We start from the raw sequence: 20295 nt of genomic DNA, 5'->3' as shown, positions 1-20295 counted from the left end.
AAGGGTCAGAACAAACTCAATGTTTGATTAAAATTTTTTTTTTTTTTTTCTAATAAGTTTTACGAATTGATCCAAAGCGATCCAAGGGGGGCTGGATACGTATAAAACCAGGTTATGACTCCTTTAATGTAAATGTAAATATCGTGATATGCACTCACCGGCCACTTTATTAGGTACACCTTGCTAGTACCGGGTTGGACCCCCTTTTGCCTTCAGAACTGCCTTAATCCTTCGTGGCATAGATTCAACAAGGTACTGGAAACATTCCTCAGAGAGTTTTGTACATATTGACATGATAGCATCACGCAGTTGCTGCAGATTTGTCGGCTGCACATCGATGATGCGAATCTCCCGTTCCACCACATCCCAAAGGTGTTCTATTGGATTGAGATCTGGTGACTGTGGAGGCCATTTGAGTACAGTGAATTCATTGTCATGTTCAAGAAACCAGTCCGCGATGATTCGCGCTTTATGACATGGCTCGTTATCCTGCTGGAAGTAGCCATCAGAAGATGGGTACACTGTGGTCATAAAGGGATGGACATGGTCAGCAACAATACTCAGGTAGGCTGTGGCGTTGACACGATGCTCAATTGGTACTAATGGGCCCAAAGTGTGCCAAGAAAATATCCCCCACACCATTACACCACCAGCCTGAACCGTTGATACAAGGCAGGATGGATCCATGCTTTCATGTTGTTGACGCCAAATTCTGACCCTACCATCTGAATGTCGCAGTAGAAATCGAGACTCATCAGACCAGGCAACGTTTTTCCAATCTTCTATTGTCCAATTTTGGTGAGCCTGTGCGAATTGTAGCTTCAGTTTCCTGTTCTTAGCTGACAGGAGTGGCACCCGGTGTGGTCTTCTGCTGCTGTAGCCCATCCGCCTCAAGGTTCGACGTGTTGTGCGTTCAGAGATGCTCTTCTGCATACCTCGGTTGTTACGAGTGGTTATTTGAGTTACTGTTGCCTTTCTATCAGCTCGAACCAGTCTGGCCATTCTACTCTGACCTCTGGCATCAACAAGGCATTTGCGCCTCTGTAAGCCCTAGAGATGGTTGTGCGTGAAAATCCCAGTAGATCAGCAGTTTCTGAAATACTCAGACCAGCCCGTCTGGCACCAACAATCATGCCTCGTTCAAAGTCACTTAAATCACCTTTCTTCCCCATTCTGATGCTTGGTTTGAAAGGCAGCAGATTATCTTGATGATGTCTACATGCCTAAATGCATTGAGTTGCTGCCATGTGATTGGCTGATTAGAAATTTGCAGTTAACGAGCAGTTGGACAGGTGTACCTAATAAAGTGGCCAGTGAGTGTATATCGTGAGCTGAATTACGTGTATCGTATCGGGAGATTAGGGTATCGCTCCAGCCCTAATCAGGAGGCTTGATGAAGCTGTGCCAGTTGCTGTTCCCCCTGTAAAGGGAACATTGGGGATTCAACAGGTTATGTCTGTAGAACCTGGGCAAATAATGCACAGGGAGATTTCTTGCTTTTGCAGCAGACCGCACATCTGCAAGTGCCACAACACCACAGTGGTCAACCTCCAAACAGCCAGTAGCCAGACCAGTGTCCAAGATGACCATGATTTGATGATTGGCAAGTTCATCTTCGTCAAATATGAAGGCCAGACGTTTTGGGACAGGTTCTTCGGGCTATTGGTAATGAGCTTGAGGTGAGCTGCATGCAGCAGTTGGGAATAAAAAATGTGTTTACTTGGCCTCATCCTGCTGACGAAATATTACACAACTGATGATCTCCAAGTGATCTCAGAACCAGAGCCTCTTAATTCAAGGTACACCAAGCTAAGCCAAGCAGACTGGGATTGCTTTACTAGGCACACCTGAAATTAGATAGTAGCCCTCTACATGTGTTGAACCAGAACCTCTAAATTCAAGGAATACATGGCTAACCTAAACATATTGGTATTGGGTTAGGGTCGGATGGTTATCTTGTCAAAATGGTTTTGATTGTTGCCAAAACACAGTTTTTATTTTGTGTGTAGTTATATTTTACATTTCAGTTGCAATGAATTTAATGTTTTGAAAACTACTATTAATTCATTTTTATATATTTTGAAAGGACATTTTTCAGTGGACCTAATAAGATGTTTTTAAGGGTATTAAACAAATGTATCAATTCAGTAATCAATCTTTTACACTGTCGCTGTATTCTATTCAAGTTGCTATGAATTTGAGGTATTTTATAAATGTTACAATTTAATGTAATGTTTTAAATCATCACTTTTATTATTTATTAGTTTATTTTTTTTAAATCAATTAACAATCTACAATTAAAACTGCGAGCAGTATCGTGACGGGCCCTCGCTCTTATGCGGTCGTGGAGTGCCTGCAGTCACAGGGCAGTGTCGTGGACGCTGCCATTGGCGCGGCCGCCTCTCGTGGCGCAAGTCGAGACACAAGCGATGGACACCGAAAGGCATCCGTCTCTCACGTGCGGTCGTGGAGTGCCTGCATTCACACGCGTGGCAGCCGCCTACCTGTGCAGCGGCCACCTCCTCGTGGAGCAAGTTTAGACACAAGCGATTGAATTCAAAGCCATCTGTTTGTCACATACACACATGTTTATGCCTTCCTGACATCTCTCCTCCTCTCCCTAGTGTGACCTCTCCTCCTCCCCCTGTGTCCTCCTTGCAAGCTGAAATGACAGGAATTAGTTATAAAAAAAAATCAGGTGTGGCTTTAACTTGGAAAAAGTCACAAAATCAATGACATTTCCTGTCGCCAGTAGGTGGCACTCTGACTGTGAGTGAATATCAAAGTGCAGATGTGTTCAGGAAGGAACTCTTATCAGGTGTGGAAAGTTTGGAGCAGCTCAGAGAAGAAACACTGAAGTTATAATAGTTTGGATGTTTATGGCAGAGTTCAACTGACAGCTGTGTGTGGTGCATGTGGAGATGTGTGCCATCTCTCCTCCTCCCTTTGTGTCCAGGCTGAAAGTAGAGGAATTAAAAAGAAGGAATTAAAAGTGGCATGGCTGTTGATCTGGTGTGAGGCAGATTGAGCTGCATGTGAGATTCACAGTTCTCCATGTGTCACTGATAGATGTCTGACTCCATCTGGTGGTTGCTGTGCGCCTGTGTCTCTCCTCCCTATGTGTCCTGACTGAGGATTGAGTGAAAACCTGGCTGATTTACACACTTGGCTAAAAACATTTTTTTACCAACTTTATCATGACTTAAGGCGGTGGGTCCAAGAGGCTTTTTTGTACAGCTCCACTTGGGCTATCTAGGAAAAAATATTTCATGCGTCTATGCCCTACCTAGAGGGGGGGCTGTTGCTCAGAAAAAGGGCCTAAAATCAGTCACATTTCCTGTCGCCATTAGGTGGCGCTCTACCTGTGAGTTAAAATTGTAGTGCAGTTGTGTTCAGAACGTGACTGTTAACAAGCATGAATATTTTGGAGCAGATCAGAGAACAAGCGGTGAAGTTATAACAGCTTTAATGTCAATGGCGAAGCTTGAAAATAGTAGCGCAGTCATGGCGTCGGCGTGGCCACGCCCCTAGACTTTTGGAGCATCTTTGACCAACTTTTTGTCCTTAAGGCCTTTCCAACCACATATCCAATTTTGGTATCAATCGGATCAACAGTATAGGCAGGGGCGGGGTGGCCACAGGGAGGTTCAGGAGGATTCCCGAACGGCCGGTCTGTTCTGGGCCGAACCGGCCGGTGGTCAGATTTTTTTTTATTATTTTTTTTATGTAAAACGGGGCCGCGGCCCGCGATTAAACAGGCAGCCTGCCCTTACAGCCCTTGTAGGTGGCAGATTGGAACGCCAGACTGGGTCACTCTAATATCTTGCATTTTAAGGGGGGATACGAGCGGCCCCCCCTCTCAATTTGAGCTGATCCTTGTTCCTATTGACATGTGATTGGCTCAGCAACTCAGTCAGAAGAACGGCTGGTTTTCCTGTTAAAAAAACAGAAAAGGAAGGAAGGAAGAGGGGCAGGATCGCGATGATGAAAAGAAAGAAGCCAGAGAAAGAGATGGGTGGAGCAGAGAAAGTGAGGATGAAAAAGATGTTTCTGCATTAGTGTGTGTGTGTGTGTGTGTGTGTGTGTGTGTGTGCGCGCGCGCGGCACTTTTCTTAAATTGAATTTTAGATTTTGTTTGTGTTCTAACACTGAATTATTTGCAAAAGTACTATAAATGTTATCATTGTTGCTGTTAATGTTAGACACAGATAATGCCAGTCATGAGAGTGAGGAGGAGAGAGGGACAGATGAGGAGGAGAAGGAGGAAGAGGACGAAGAGGAGGAGGAGGAGGAGGTGGATGAAGCGGAGGAGGCGGAGGAGGGGACTGAGGAAAGTGGAGCAAGAACAGTGCCAGGTACAGGTGCAGTGTGAAGGTCTGGGTTAGCAATAGGTCTTTGCTTAGAATTATATGAAGATGTAAAGTTCCACAGGAACAAAAAGCTCATCCACCATTTCTGAATTATCCGTTTTCTTAATGACTTATTGCTAATCTTCGTTATTACTGATGCTCTTTTCATGCAGCACAAGATGCACAGGAAAAGGCAGGGCCAAGCACAAGGGAAACAGAGCCAGGGATACAACCAGCTGAAGATGAGGGTTTTGATTTTTACGCACGTCCCGCCTCCAAAGATTTAGATCTGTTTTTTTCTTACCATCCTCAACAACCCCCCAGAAAAGGGATGTCTATCTATCAAACCAAAGATGGCATTAAGAGAAAGTGGCTTTCCTACTGTGAGAAAGAAAACTCACTGTACTGCACAGTATGTTTGGCATATGCAAAGCCATCTGCAAGTGATAGTGCATTTGTTAAAGGTGGAATGAAAGCATGGAAGCATGTACATCAACGAATAGAAGAACATGAACGAAATCAAGTGCATCGAGAAAGTGCTGAAGCATATTTCATGAAGGCCACCCATGCAGACATAGCAAGTTTACTTGGAGGAAAACAAATGTCTCTCCATCGTGAACAGGTCAGAAAAAAACGTGAAGTCATGAGCCGTGTCATAGAAGTGATAAAGGTCATAGGAAAATGTGGTCTGAGCTACCGGGGCACTAATTTTGAGGCTGCCCACACTTGGGAAAACATGGCTCTTAACCATGGACATTTCTTGGAAATGATCCTGCTGTTGAGCAAGTTTGATGTTTCTCTCCAAGAACATGTGAGTGAATGTATAAAGAAAAGCAAGAGTCTACATGAAACAGGGTCTAAAGGAAGAGGGTCTCTCGTTACCTTGCTCTCTAACACATCTGTCAACAAAGTGATTGACATCATTAGCAACCTGATCAAAGAAAACATTTCAAGGGAAGTAAGAGAGGCCGGAATGTTTTCTGTGCAAATTGATACAACGCAGGATATTACCTCCACAGACCAGTGTGCTGTTGTCCTCAGGTATGTAACTGACACAATCCATGAGAAGCTCATTGGTGTTGTTTCATGTGAGTCGTCAACAGGAGATTATTTTGTTCAGCTACTCAAGGAGACTCTGGCAAAGGTCAACATTGATATCCGGAACTGTGTCGGTAACTCCACAGATGGAGCAGCAAACATGCAGGGCCAGTATAAGGGGTTCTCCACTTTACTGTCGTCAGAATCCCCAAACCAAGTGCACATCTGGTGCTATGCCCATGTGCTTAATCTGGTTCTGGGAGACACCACAGGTGTTGTGATAGAAAGTGCATCTCTTTTCTCCATCGTGAATGACGTTGCAGTTTTTATCAAGGACTCGTACAAGCGTATGAATATGTGGGAGAAAGTGAGTGATGACAGGCGTCACAGAAGGCTGTCCCCCATTGGGGAAACCAGGTGGTGGGCCAAGGACCAAGCCCTAACTAAGATATTTGGCTCTTTTGGTAGCCCAGACAATGCCTTGTTTGTTGATTTGATCCTAACTTTGAAAAGAATTGTGGAAGATATGTCAATGAAAGCACATGTCAGGGCAAGAGCTAAGGGCTACATTGAGTCCCTCCTGAAGCATGAGACCGTGCTTACAGCCCAGATATTCTTGAGGATCTTTGAGATCACCTCACCACTGTCCAGATACCTTCAGACTAGCAACATGGATCTAATCACTGCACATCGGCTTGTAATGGGGGCCATAGATAGCCTAAAAAGATGCACCAGGGACATGGATGGTGTCACAAAAGCAGCACATGTATTTGTCAAGTGGGCAAACGAGAAGCTGGAGGAGGGCGGATTTAAAGAGATGGTTCAGGTGGGTCTACCTGAATTAAAGAGCAGGAAAAGAAAGACCATGCCAGGTGAGGCAGCAGAGGAACAGCAGAAGTTGAAGGTAGAGGACCAGTACAGGGTCAAGGTCCACAATGTGATTTTAGACACTGTCACTGAGAGCATTCAGACTCGTTTTTCCTCAAATGGAGCTCTTTATGATGACTTTGCTTGCCTTGACCCAAAAAACTTTGGAGTCCTGAGAGAGAGGGAGCTTCCATCTGAAGCCCTCCAACAGCTCAGTAAGTGCATCCTTAGGTTTGATGATAGGGCCACACCTGGAAGGCTGAAGGCTGAGCTCTGCAGTCTTGCCAGCCACTGGGAGAGACTTAAGTTGCCCCATTTTGAGTCATACACTGTCTGGACAGCAGAAGAGACAGAAAATGGAGAAAACATGGAGCTGAAAAACACCAGTTGTACCTCTTGTAAAAACTGTGCAATTTGTGTTTATCACATACTCTCCAAATACAACCTGCTGACTGATGCCTATCATGTCATCGGACTAGGCTATAAGTTCCTACTGACCCTGTCTTTCAGTCAAGTGGCCTGTGAGAGAACTTTCTCAACTCTAAAGTTTGTAAAGAATAGACTGAGGAGCACACTGACACAGGAGCATCTTGAGGGATTTATGCTAATGTCAACAGAGAAAGAGACCCTGATGACTTTGGACAATGATACAGTCATAGACAGAGTTGCAGAGAGCAGTGCATTGCTCAGACGCTTGCTGATAAAGTAAGTTAGGACAGTTTCCTTTTGTTGGGCAGGTTGAGATGACAAAAGCATGAGAGCATCTGAGAGTTTAGATGAATAACACAATATTAACAGAGGATAAGAGTAATAGAAACAGTGATGGGCATACAACTGAATAAAAAAAATCAGTGTTGATAAATTCTCAAGAAAGAAAATTAGAGCAGAATGTTAACATCTAAACAGGTCAGAAAAGGTACTCACACTGTTTAGATAATAAGGAGAGGAGGAAGAGAATGAGCAGAAGGAGGAAGAAGGACGAGGAATAGGAATACATTGAGGAAGAAGATGAAGAGGAGGAGGAAGAAGAGGAGGATTAAACAGGGAGGAGAAAGAAGATGAAGAGGAGGAGAAAGAAGAGGAGTAGGAGAAAGAGGAGGATTAAACAGGGAGAGGAGATAGAAGAGGAGGAGGAGAAAGAGGAGGATTAAACAGGGAGAGGAGAAAGAAGAGGAGGAGGAGGAGTAGAAAAAGGAGGATTACACAGGGAGAGGAGAAAGAAGAGGAGGAGGAGAAAAAGGAGGATTAAACAGGGAGAGGAGAAAGAAGAGGAGGAGGAGGAGAAAGAAGAGGATGGGGAGAAAGAGGAGGATTTAACAGGGAGAGGAGAAAGAAGATGAAGAGGAGGAGAAAGAAGAGGGGGAGGAGGAGAAAGAGGAGGATTAAACAGGGAGAGGAGAAAGAAGAGGAGGAGAAGGAGTAGAAAAAGGAGGATTAAACAGGGAGAGGAGAAAGAAGAGGAGGAGTAGAAAAAGGAGGATTACACAGAGAGAGGAGAAAGAAGAGGAGGAGGAGAAAAAGGAGGATTAAACAGGGAGAGGAGAAAGAAGAGGAGGAGGAGGAGAAAGAAGAGGAGGGGGAGAAAGAGGATGATTTAACAGGGAGAGGAGAAAGAAGATGAAGAGGAGGAGAAAGAAGAGGGGGAGGAGAAAGAAGAGGAGGAAGAGGAGTAGAAAAAGGAGGATTAAACAGGGAGAGGAGAAAGAAGAGGAGGAGAAGAGGGAGGGAGGGAGAGAGAGAGAGAAAGGAGGAGCAGCAGTTTGTACAGTATATTGAACAGGTATTTTTTCACACACACACACACAGTAGTTTTGTTGGTTGAAAATAAAGTATTTGTGTTTAAATTAAATTACGGTTCTACTTGTGCCCTTCGTGCGATCGGATAAAAGGCCTCTCCAAACCAAGCTCCCGGGCTGAATTTCAACCCCAGCCCGCCCCTGGGTATAGGACAAGTTCGATTTAGTACGACCCCTGTGAATGGCCAAAAACAGCCAAAAACGGCCAAAAATGGCACTTTTTGGAAATTTGTGGCAGCGCCAAACATTACACAATTTTGATGAAACTTGACATGCATGTTCTTTGAAGCTATTGCAACATAGGTTTCGAGTTTCGTATTTTTAGGGGCAAAGGTTATAGAGATATGCTAATTGCATTTTGGTAGCCCCACCCTCTAATGTTCATTGGCTGATATCTTCTTATAAAATGCATATTTTCGAAACATCTTCGGACCACCCCCTAACCTAGGTCTAAAGAGTATGCAAACCAAATTTCGTCCAAATTGGACCAATGGTGTCCGAGAAATGCGCAACTTCCAGTTTTTCATAAAATCCAAGATGGCGGAAAATTTTGCCAGGCGGACTTTTGTACTCCCAGTGGCTTTTTTGTAGAGGAGACTTGTCTGCACATGTGCGCAAAGTTTCATGTCAATCGGACCTACAGTGCGGCGGGGATGGCGAATCTCCCACTAGGTGGCGCTAGCGAGCAACTTTTTCGTGACCGACGCCAAATTGTCAAATTTTTCGCCAGGCCCTATAGACACTCCAATTTACGTTAGTTTTTTTTCATGCGAAGGCCCCCAAAACGCAGGTCGAACATGTGTAAGAATAATAAGAAACATTCAAATAACAATAGGGCTTCGCAGCCCGACGTACAATAGGGCTTCGCAGCCCGACGTTGTCGGCGCTCGGGCCCTAATTAATCGACACCATTGACAAAAACAGCTTTTTTGTTTGTGAAATAAAAGTAGAAATTATTGAATGTATTTCCTGTCATTATTTATGTTGTCGTCAGGTGGTGCAACTGAATAATCAGGTGGTGCAACCGGGTGAAATATTATTTAAACCAAAAAATAATGACTAAAAGTGAAAAAATGGTTGGGAACCAGAAATGCTATTATATGTAATAGATTTATTTTCATATTTTTTTGATAGTTTTTCTGTCTTTTAATTCAAAATTGGATAATACAAATATGGAATTCCTGGTCAATAGAATGCAATAATCTTAAATTATTATTAATCCAAAACTCAACCACAAAATAATGTCTCAGACACTGTTGACACACCAAGGTATACCTGCCTAAAATGTTACTTACAATAAATAGAATAAATATATAAATATTTTTCCAAATAATGTGGTTGCACCACCTGACATTTTTCGGGTGGTGAGGTTGAATATATTGTCAAAAATGACTTTAAAAACTTTGAAATTATGTTTTACAAAAAGCCTTGTTGAAACGCATTGTCCCATGATATGATACAAATTCCACAATGCAATATTAATGATGACATTAAAAAGAAAAATGATGACTTGGGGGGGATCTCTTTATTAAATCATTAATCTGTGTGAGCACTTTCTATTAGTTTACCAAAAAGTATTTCTTTTTAACTTCTGCTGGCCAACCATGACCTAATCATGTGCAACAAATTGGTAGCAGTCCTTTTTGGCTGGAGGGCATACTGGCTGGCCAGTGAAGTGTACTACGTCACCAAGGGGCGTTTTTCATGAAGCTGCGAGCATAGGCGCCTCATATCTCATTCAAATATGGTGGAGGTAAGCTAAAGAGTTCACCGTATATCAGAGCCTGAAAGTAAAATCCCCACAGCAGCTGTAGCTAGCATTAGCACAGCAGCGTTAGCACAACAGCTTAAGCTTACGTTAGCACAGCAGCTTAAGCTTGCGTGAGCACAGCAGCTTTAGCTAGCGTTAGCACAGCAGCTTTAGCTAGTGTTACCTGATGTAAGCACAGCAGCCATAGCTAGCATTGGCACGCCTGCAGCCAGCATCTAAATCAGGGCTCCAGACTAACTTAATTTTTTTACAGCATGGTATTGATCATGTTTTTTTTCTCTTCACTTTCAGATGCCAAGACATTGCTCAGCGGGCGGTTGCAAATCTCGAGACAACCGTGGCACTCGTAGTGCTGGTATCACCTTCCACAAGTGAGCCTTATACACATTTAGATACCTCTAGGTTGTAAAGACTTATTGTATTCACTATCTATAGGGCCATTCCCACCAAAAGTCTTCCTTTTTATGAAAAATGTATCTGCTTTCAACGACTGCTGAAATTATTATTCCAGCTACTTCCAAGCTATGTTGGATATTCTTATTTAATGGATGAACATAAAAAAGAGAGTTCATGTTTAGAGCAGAAACCAGTTCATCAACATTAAATGTGCTACTATACCGTGCTGACTGACGGACACACATAAACTATAGTTGTATTGATGATATATCAATGAATTGTATATGAAAGTTGGGTCATTCCGTGTCATTTCATCAAATGCCTCCCACCTGACCATCTCAGAATGTCCTTAAAAAATGCAAGTACAAAGACACACTTGTTAATAGGACAAATCCAAAATATTAGGTCTCTACTGTCAACAGTTTTCTCATGAAACATAATTGAATGAAGGGTAGGTTAGATGGTTTTTGGCATCATGCTCTGAAAAGCCATTTTTAAACGGCAATATCTAGAAAACTATCTCACCTGTGGCCTTGAAAATTTCTACAGTGTATATCTGTTACTAATAGCTTCCAGACATGGAATATCAGGGGTGTATCAATGATAACATAGTATGGTAGGTACTTAAAATGTGGCTTGTTGAAATAAAGTAGTACATTTGAAGAGTGGCTGAGCTCCCATTTTTGCAGATAAAAGACTTCTATCACCTCTGCTTCTATCTCTGGTGTTACCTTAAACATTCTACAAAATATGGTCTCTCTCAGATGATTAGTTTCACAGATATTAAGGCTTAAAAATGGAAGTAAACACATCTTTGCCCAACTTCAGTCATATTCCAAAATCGTGATTCTTACTTATGATTAATTTTTTAATACGTTTAAGACACTCTTTCCCCTGCCAGCATGTAGTCTATAGAAAATGTTAAAAATAACTGAGCAATGTTTGATTACATTTTTGTATTCAGCATAAAGTATTATGCAGGACTACTTTTTTTTATAGAATAAATACGTTATTTTTTAACCTTTCAGAAGAATACAGATAGTCTCACTCGCATTATTGCATGTTTATTTAATGAATATCGAATTTTGGTTACAAGTTACTGAATCGAATCATGGTTTACATAATTGAATCGAATCGTTACAAAAAAAAATGGCCAGTTCCAACTGGTAGTTCCAACTACTGTATCGTTAATCGAATCGAATCGCTGTGAAGCCAAAGATTCACACCCCTACTTGTTGCACAGGTGGCATCCTATCACAGTACCATGCTGGAATTCGCTGAGCTCCTGAGAGCGACCCATTCTTTCACACGTTTGTAGAAACAGTCTGCATGCCTAGGTGCTTGCTTTTATACACCTGTGGCCATGGAAGTGATTTGAACACCTGATTTCAATTATTTGGATTGCTGAGTGAATACTTTTGGCAATATAGTGCATGTACAAGAGGCAATCTGGCCTAGGCCCATTTGGGCTGGAGCAGTGTGAGTAACAATAAGAAGATGTTTCGAAGTCCCCTTATGGAGCAACTGACGTCTCGGTGAAAGAAAATGATCTGCCCTTCTGCGCCCTCTTTCATGTCCGAGGTGAGACTGGGGGCATGTCCTCTCTCCTGAGCTTCCTACCAATAGGAGCTCAAAGTTTGATTTCAACCCGAAATGTCACAGCCAAGTGAGCCATTGGAGTCAGGCCGGTTATTGCTTTGTCCTGTTGTCCATTATGATTTTATCATGATTTTAAATCTCCCTATACAACTTGAATTGTGTATTTAATAGGGGTGTAACGGTACATGTATTTGTATTGAACCGTTTCGGTACGGGGTGCTCGGTTCGGAACGGAGGCGTACCGAACAAGTTTCCATACGGACATATTAAGTAGAGGACCGCATGTGTGGAGCATGCTGCAGCCGCACATGCGCAGTTGCGCACACCGCGACACAATAAACAGCAGTCGTAGCGGACGTCATGGCTAATGCCGCTAGCGTTGGCAACAAGCCAGAGTTGGAGGACCCTCCCGCGACATTAAGGTCTCCCGTTTGGGAACACTTCGGCAAAGCGGTTTGCCGACATTGTTCATGTGAGGTCGGGTATGTTTCTGGCAACACGTCAAACCTGTTGACGCATTTGAAACGGCACCACCCCCACGTGAACATCGCTACAACGAGGAGAAAGACGAGCGTAACGTTAGTGCAAACACAGCTCCCCACCGCATTTAAACAGCCTCTCCCTGCCCTGTTCAATTTTGCACATCAGATGGAGAAAAGATTTGTTTTAAAAAAAACAGTCTGAGCCTTATTCATGTTATTTAATCTGAGCAACAACTTGAAACTATTTAGTGTTGCAACTGTTCAATTTTGCACATCAGATGGAGAAAATATATTTTTTAAAGAAACAGTCTGTTATTTTTATTTATTTTTATTTTTTAAATAAATATTTTTGAGCAGCATTCTAGCTCCAGTGCATGTTCCTACTGTTAAAAGCACAAAAGTAATAAACAACTAGCACATTTATATTTTGCATTTTGTTTTCTTACTGTACCGAAAATGAACCGAACCGTGACCTCAAAACCGAGGTACGTACCGAACCGAGATTTTTGTGTACCGTTACACCCCTAGTATTTAAGTGACACATGATGACAACATTAGAGAGACAACATGTTGTTAGTGTGATCAATACTATGTGTCATTGTGATGGATAGATTACCAAAAGGAGCCCCTCGGAGGAACCTTTGGATCACCAACTCCCACCGTGCGGACTCCTGGGACCCTCAGACTGACTTTGTCTATTTCTGCTCCAAACACTTCAGCCCTGACAGCTTTGAGCTGTCTGGATGCAGGTACCGGTGGTTTCTCTGGTTGACTGCTTTGCAGGTTATCTGTGTTTGGATAGCAGCCAAACTGTGTCTGACTTTTTCACTCATAGTGGGATCCGAAGACTAAAGGAAGACGCATTTCCTACAGTATTTGTCTCCTCTTCAACGACCAAATACAAAAGAGCAGAGAGACCGCAGACACCAGAAGATCTTCCTGTCAGGTACAAGGAACTGATGCACACACATCTTGTCATTGGTCATGAGCAGGGATTTGGCTCTGGTTTTTATGTGCACAAATGTAATGTACTACTTAATACTTACATACTACATGTATGTAGCAGTCTACCGCGTATGTTCATAGCAGTGTACAGCTCACAACTGGTATGATCAATATCTATCTAATATCAATATCTCGGAGATATACTAGGTCCAAGGTATGATCACCCATGTGAGTTGAGTTGGAAACCAACCAACTAAAAAAACCTTGTCCAGCTTGATAATAGAATAATGGTAGTCCTTGGAGTAGAAAGTCACTTAGGGCACACTCACACTAGAGCCTGTTTATCCATATCCCCCACTCCCCCAATGTTGTGTACGTAGTGTGCAGTGTATACTTAAGTAGATCTCAGCTTACCTTTTTCTAACTGCCATCATGTTGAATCGGTGTGTAAAAACAGTCAACTGTAAGGTTGCTGCGTTTAGGGTTTAGGTCATCTGGTCCATATGAAACGTAAGATACTATTGTAAGAGACTGATAAGTGACGACAGGAGCAGAATCTCACACACCTCCAGGCACAAATTCACGTCTATTGACTCTACATGTGATTTACTCGCATCAAAAATGTGCTACGGGTTTGGTTTGAACGCCCCTTAATTTTCAACCAATCGTTGACCTCTTTATTTTATGTGGTTCCGCCCTCGTAGCTTTCAATCGCAACAGAGCCAAGAGAGCCGTTATTGCGCCTGGAAATTAAAGAATTTAATTTCAAACTCAAATTTTAGGTAGAAGAGCTTTAGCTAACCTTGACCTGTAACCTGTAACTTTTATTTACATTTACATTTAGGTCATTTAGCAGACACTTTTGTCCAAAGCGACTTACAATAAGTAGTTATTGGACAAAGTATCTCATAATATCTCAAAAATAAATAAAACAATTTTGGTAAACATGATAAACTAGATGGCCAATGTTGTCAATGGACAATGACATTTCAACACTGGTATGGTCTTTTTTAGTAAATTTGACAACAGCACAGCAACCTAAAGTACACAGTACTGCAAGAACATAAGCTGTGTTGTAATAAGAGCAGTGTTCGGCAAGTTACTCTAAAAAAGTAACTAGTTAAAGTACTAGTTACTTCTCCCAGAAAGTAACTAAAGTAGTTACTGAGTTACAAATTCTAAAAGTAACTAGTTACTTTGGAAAGTAACTATTGCATTACTTTCAAATAATTTTTAAATACTGATGTGTCAAATAATTTGGACCCCATCTCCATCCCTCTTTGACGGAACTTGAAATACATGTGCGTGTTCAATTATTTATGATAAATCTGAGTATTATAATGAAATGGATACTCAAACAGAAATCCACAGTGCACAAATCTAAACAATTTTACTGGAGATATTATAATTACTATGCTTATAGTGGATTGATAAAAATAACACAATATATCTTTTGGAAAAGCATGTAGCAAAACATTATCAACCAATTCTAATCCAATAGTAATAATAACAACAATAATAATAATACATTTTATTGATCAGATTATTGAGAGCTTTGTAAATGATGAGGAAGATCTTGAAGTGGATATGCTGCTTTATTGGGAGCCAGTGAAGGTGTTGCAGGATGGGTGTAGAAGTCTCTTATGTCCACTTTTCTTTTAGACATCCTGGCTGTGTCTAATTACCAAACACACACACGCACGCGCGCACATACGCACACCGATTCAAACGTTAATGTAAAAGAAACCTCTGATATTACAATCCTTCTAGCTGACGTGAACCAGGCAGACCAAACTCCCAATTTCCAGTAGCGGATTCCTGACCGCAGACTAGCAGACCTATCGGTGTGCAAGCAAGATGGAGTGACAGCGGGGACAGCCAATCACTCAAGAAACGGCAGAGCCAATCGAGGAGCTTGTGGGCGGTCTAAACTAAGGGAAAAAGGCTTCAGCTTGAGCGGCCGTTTTCCGCTTGGTCCTAGTCCTTGACGCGTCTCTGTTTAATATAGCGTAACATTTGTTTTTTTCTGCCTTCAATGAAGAAACGCGACACATTTTTTGGCACTAACGATAACGGCGTTATAATAATGAGATGTGTAATCAATTAGATTACTCGTTACTGAAAAAAGTAACAGCGTTAATAACGCTGTTATTCCCATCACTGAATAAGAGTAAAGGCTTGACCTTGGAAAGACTATGTCACTTTCTCTCTTACAGGAAGAGCCCCTGTTCTCCTGGCCACCAAGAGGACACTCAGCTGGCCACAGACAGGGGTCAAAGTTCAGAGGAAGCCACAGATCAGTTGTCGGTAGCAGCAGATGAGGAGACTCTTAAAAGCACACCTGCATCTTCTCAAGAGACATCAGGGCTGGAGCAGCAGGAACAGAGTCCAGCACCAGAGTCTGTCTCCCCATCCCGGTACATGAGGCGTCTGCCCCCCCTTCCAGGCTTCTACCTGCCCAAGGAGCATAGCTACGCTCAACTCTGCCCCCTGCTGTGGAGGAGGCGTTATGACAAGGCCATCGACTGCTTGGAGAAGACCCTACGACAGCTCCATGCAGCGCGGCGGAGGGAGAACCGGCTGCGCAGCACCGTGCTGAGGCTGCGTGATAAACGGCTGAAACACACTCTACTACTATCACAGGAAGGTTGTAAAAGCAGAGAAGAGCTGAAGAGACCAGGGTCCAACCAGAAGACAGATGCTAGAGCTGAGGACACACGGCTGTTTGAGGACAAATTTGTGGCTCACTGTCTTCCAGACACTAATAGCTGGTCTAAGCAGGACGAGGGATACTGCTTTCACTGTGGAAGAGGGCAGGACAGACTGACGGGTATCGATGTCCAGCTCCATGAAGAAAAAGACATACAAATAGTCAGGCTGGAGAAACCACCCAATGAAAGTTTAGAAACCATTGAGTCAGGTTCACAATTCCTGCTCCGTACTCCAGGTTTTCAACACGTGTCTCTGCCTGGTTTTAATGAACAGAAGCTGTCCTCTAGGGAGGCTGAAGTTGCTGCTCACCTGGACCTGCAGCAGCAGCTGTTGTGGATACAGGACAGTGCTGAGGGACAAGTTATTCTGGTTCCTGTCCCTGCTGAGGACGGACTACAAGGTTTGATTGCTGATAAAACACAAACTGTACTGGTGTCAGAGTTGGCTCTGGGACATAGCAGAGGAGTGTTCAGAGTGGACCCAGGACGTAGCAGACATCCGTCCAGAGGAGAACCATCGTGTGACGATGAACACCGTCACCAACATTCTGTTATCAACTCTACGACAGTGGCTGAAATGGGAGAGGATGTGAGGGAAAAACTTAAAGAACACCTGGAGGGATTTCACTTGCAGCTGAGCACCGAGTTCATCAACTGACAGGATGTTATCTGAATCATTCATGGCTGAATATGCTCCTAAATCTGTATTTGAGAGGATGATATGTGACACCAGACATGGTGGTGTTGTACAGTACACCTTTTATCTCACTCACCATGTCAGTCAAACATGGGTTGTAAGCTCAATCACCATTTAATGGTAGTGATTTAACCTCGATTTTAGGAGAAAATGTTCCCGATTACTACTTTTTAAGACCAGGGCCCGTTTCAGAAAGCAGGTTTAGTGAAAACCTGGAGTTAGTTAACCCTGACATGAGGGAAACTCTGGTTTTTCGGTTTCACAAGGCCAGTTCAGCATAAATCTGAGTCAGTTATCCGGGCAACATACTCTGTGAACCTAACCTGCTCGCTGGCAGGTTTTCTTCAACAAACCGTGAGTTTCTCCTACATGTCTCCGCCTTTTCCCGGAATCTGAACCAACTCTGAAAAAATGTGCCATCCTTTCCTCGTCACCCGAGTCGATATGGAAATAAAATTTGCTTTGGGAGAGAATTTTGATTACCTTTCCTACCGATCACATATCTAAACAATATTCTCCAACATTTTCAACATTTCATATCGCGGACATAATCCACAACCAGATTATTTGCAGTGCTTTTTAGATTTTTTGCGAACGGGAGAATTATGAAATGTTTAAGGACATTTCTGTATTGAAAAACCTGCTTATATTTACTGTTTAATATGTGAAACATACGTTGACATAAGCCTTAGTCAACGTATTTGCGCAATATTCTTATGCTTAATTTTCAACTGAAGCCACTTTCTTTTTCTGGGGGGATTGCACCTATATGAGAATGACTATTTATTCATTGCGCTACTTTGTGACCTATGGGAATTGAACCCAGGGCATCCAGACATGAAATATCATTATCAGTCAAGCTTGGACTTCAGCATGCTTGGGTGAGATGATGGGAAATGTTTCACCTGTGAAACAATTCCCATCATCTCACCCAAGGATGTCCTTTAAAGGCCCCTACACACCGCCCAGACGTCCAACTGCCTTATCCGACCATTCTCCGCCCACTCTGTTGCCTCTCGTCTGACCCGTTCGGCAGAAAAGGTGCGTTGTACACACCGCTTCGACGTGCTTCCGACACCACAGCAGCGTGTACGTTCTGCACTTGCGCGAGATGCAATAAGCCTCCTTAACAGCGGGTGGCGCTAGTCTCGTGCCAGTACTCCAAAACAGGAAAACAGGAAATGACGGAACAGAGTGCAGATAAAAACAATGCACACACAGTCTTGGTTCAGTATTCGTTCGACTCGAGAAGACCTTTGTGGACTAAATACTTGGCATTTCTGGAAAGATGACTCTGGCTAGGGTGACACGTAAAAGCGGATATTTTACGAAGACGTCGTCTCAGTAGGGAACGAGTAATACGGAGTTTACCATCGTCACTTCCGCCCCGCCCACACACCGCCATTGGATACTCTGATTCGCTAGCACACCGCCAATCAGAGTATCCAATGGCTCAGACGTCCAACAGCCCACCTCCTCAGACTTCGCATGCTCAGTCTGATCAGACAACGTCCGCGCGGCTCCGAAAGCTTCCGACGCAGCTGTACACACCAAACATATGTGTTCCCGACCTCGTCCGAGCCTCTCCAAACGCTTCAGACGTCCAACGGTTGGGCCGGTGTGTTCCTGCCTTAACATGAATGCTGTTTTTCCATTATTTTTGTTTCCAAAATGGCTAGTGCTCCACGTGTTAGCTCCCCTGCACTCTCTTTTAATTCTACATTTTTCAGATGTGTATGTGTGTGTGAGAGGAACCAGGATGACTTTACACCACTTAATGAGGATACAATCTCAAACTTTGGTGCCCCCTAGCTCCGTACAGGAAGGGGGATGAAAGCATTTATTTTACAGTTATTTTGCAGCACACATTCAGGGAATAAAAAATAAACTCATCAATTTTGCAGTTTAAACTGTTTTATTAAACAAAACCAAATTGAAAAACAAAAACTTGTGAATACATTTCCTGCATTTCACTCCGCAATGCTATATGTACTATCTCCATATGGAGATATATGTGGTGGTGTGAGAGTGGCCTGTATAGGGGCACCATTGCTTTTTAAAGCCTTCCTCAGTTGCAAATAAAAGAAAAAGGAGGTACGTGGTATACCATGCTTAATGCATATGTTCTGAAAAGTAAGTAACCCCCCCTCCCCATAAATGTCACCAAGTGTGCAAACGTTTTTTTTTCCCAATCAGGAAATCGAATAGGATGATTGCCAATCAGTAACCTCTCATTGTCAAATATTGGAAAGTGTGGGTCCCACACAGAAGAGCAACCAGCCAGTTTCTCCACCCTCCTCCATATCAATAGCAAATATGAAATCATAGGACCAAATCACAAAAGGGAGCAATGGGGTGAGATTTTAGAATACAGAATGTTAGAAAAAGAGTATGGAGCTATCATCCGCTCCTCCAAAGCTCGCCAAGACACCTGGGCATCAGATTGAAACCAAGATAGGAGAGGTCTAAGTGTGAAGGCCCACTCATAGAACTTGAAGTTTGGGAGAGACAGGCCACCTGCTTGCCTCTCTCGCTGCATAGTGGCGAGCTTAATGCGAGATCGTTTGCCACGCCACAGAAATTTGGTTATTGCCGACTGTAATTTGCTCCAGTATTGAGGGGGCGGGGGAAGGGGGAGCATCGAGCTAACGAAATTGACTCTGGGCAGAATATTCATTTTAATTATGGCTACCCTACCACAAAGTGAATTTGGCAGGTTAGACCACCTGTCCACATCCGCCACAACTTTGTTAAGTGCTCATCCGAAATTTCATTGCCAGTAGGTGACTGGGTTTCGAGGAGTTAAAATAGTATGTTTGCCTAGTTTTGTGCATAAGAAATTCTGAACGGCGCCTCAGAAGAGAGTTAACCTCTTTTTTAATCAGTTCCTTCTGTAGGGCTGTGTAGTCGTTAAAATTATGTTGCAGGGAAGCATCAAGGGTCGCATATTTTAATTCCAAAGCTTCCAATTTGGCTGCACGCTCCTTATTTCGTGTTGAAGCGTACAAAGTGGTGTTACTCCTTATAAAGCCTTTCACCGCCTCCCAAAGTATCCTCGGATTGGAAACAGAGCCAACGTTAAATTCTAAAAATTCGCTAAAATTTGTCTGAAACTGAGTTTTAAATGTTTCATCTCGCAGTAAGGAAGAATTGAAACGCCACCTAGGGGCGTTATTGCAAGACTGACGAACAGTGACCGAACAATATATTGGTTTGTGATCAGACCAGGTAACCGGAATGTCATGCGCATTTTGAGTATTTTGAAATAAATCTTTTGAGGCAAAGATCAAATCTAGTCTCGAGAAGGATTTATGTCTCCCTGAGTAGAATGAGAAGTCTTTTAAAGAAGGGTTTAACAAACGCCAAATGTCGACCATGCCTGTATCGGATGCCCACTGGCGCAAGGCCTCAGAGGCAAGATGTTGGTCCCTAGTCTCACTGCCACCTGTTCTGTCCATGCCGCTGTCCCACACCGCATTGAAATCTGCCCCTAAAACTAAATGAAACCCAGCGAGATCAAGCAGGGATTTGGTTAGTAGTTAAAAAAAAGCGCGATCAAAGGCATTTGGGGCATAAGCAGAAATTAGTGCAATGTTTCTCCCATCCATGCAAATCTTGGCAATGGCTATCCGACCTGCATCGTC

General features: G+C 43.0%; 1 protein-coding gene across 1 annotated transcript in view; it reads left to right on the top strand.

Moving 5' to 3' along the window:
* Positions 1-17617, top strand: part of thap7 (THAP domain containing 7) — a 45276-nt gene extending 27659 nt beyond the window's left edge. Inside the window, exons 2-5 of the mRNA XM_084031595.1 lie at positions 10113-10192; positions 12910-13047; positions 13134-13244; positions 15460-17617. Coding sequence (XP_083887721.1) covers positions 10113-10192; positions 12910-13047; positions 13134-13244; positions 15460-16612 — 1482 coding nt within the window. The 3' untranslated portion in view covers positions 16613-17617. The remainder of the gene's footprint in view (positions 1-10112; positions 10193-12909; positions 13048-13133; positions 13245-15459) is intronic.
* Positions 17618-20295: the final 2678 nt, after the last annotated feature.

This window comes from Eutrigla gurnardus (genome assembly GCF_963514095.1).
Source record: "Eutrigla gurnardus genome assembly, chromosome: 17".
NCBI classification, from domain to species: Eukaryota; Metazoa; Chordata; class Actinopteri; order Perciformes; family Triglidae; genus Eutrigla; species Eutrigla gurnardus.
This window is presented reverse-complemented; position numbering and strand designations above follow the sequence as displayed.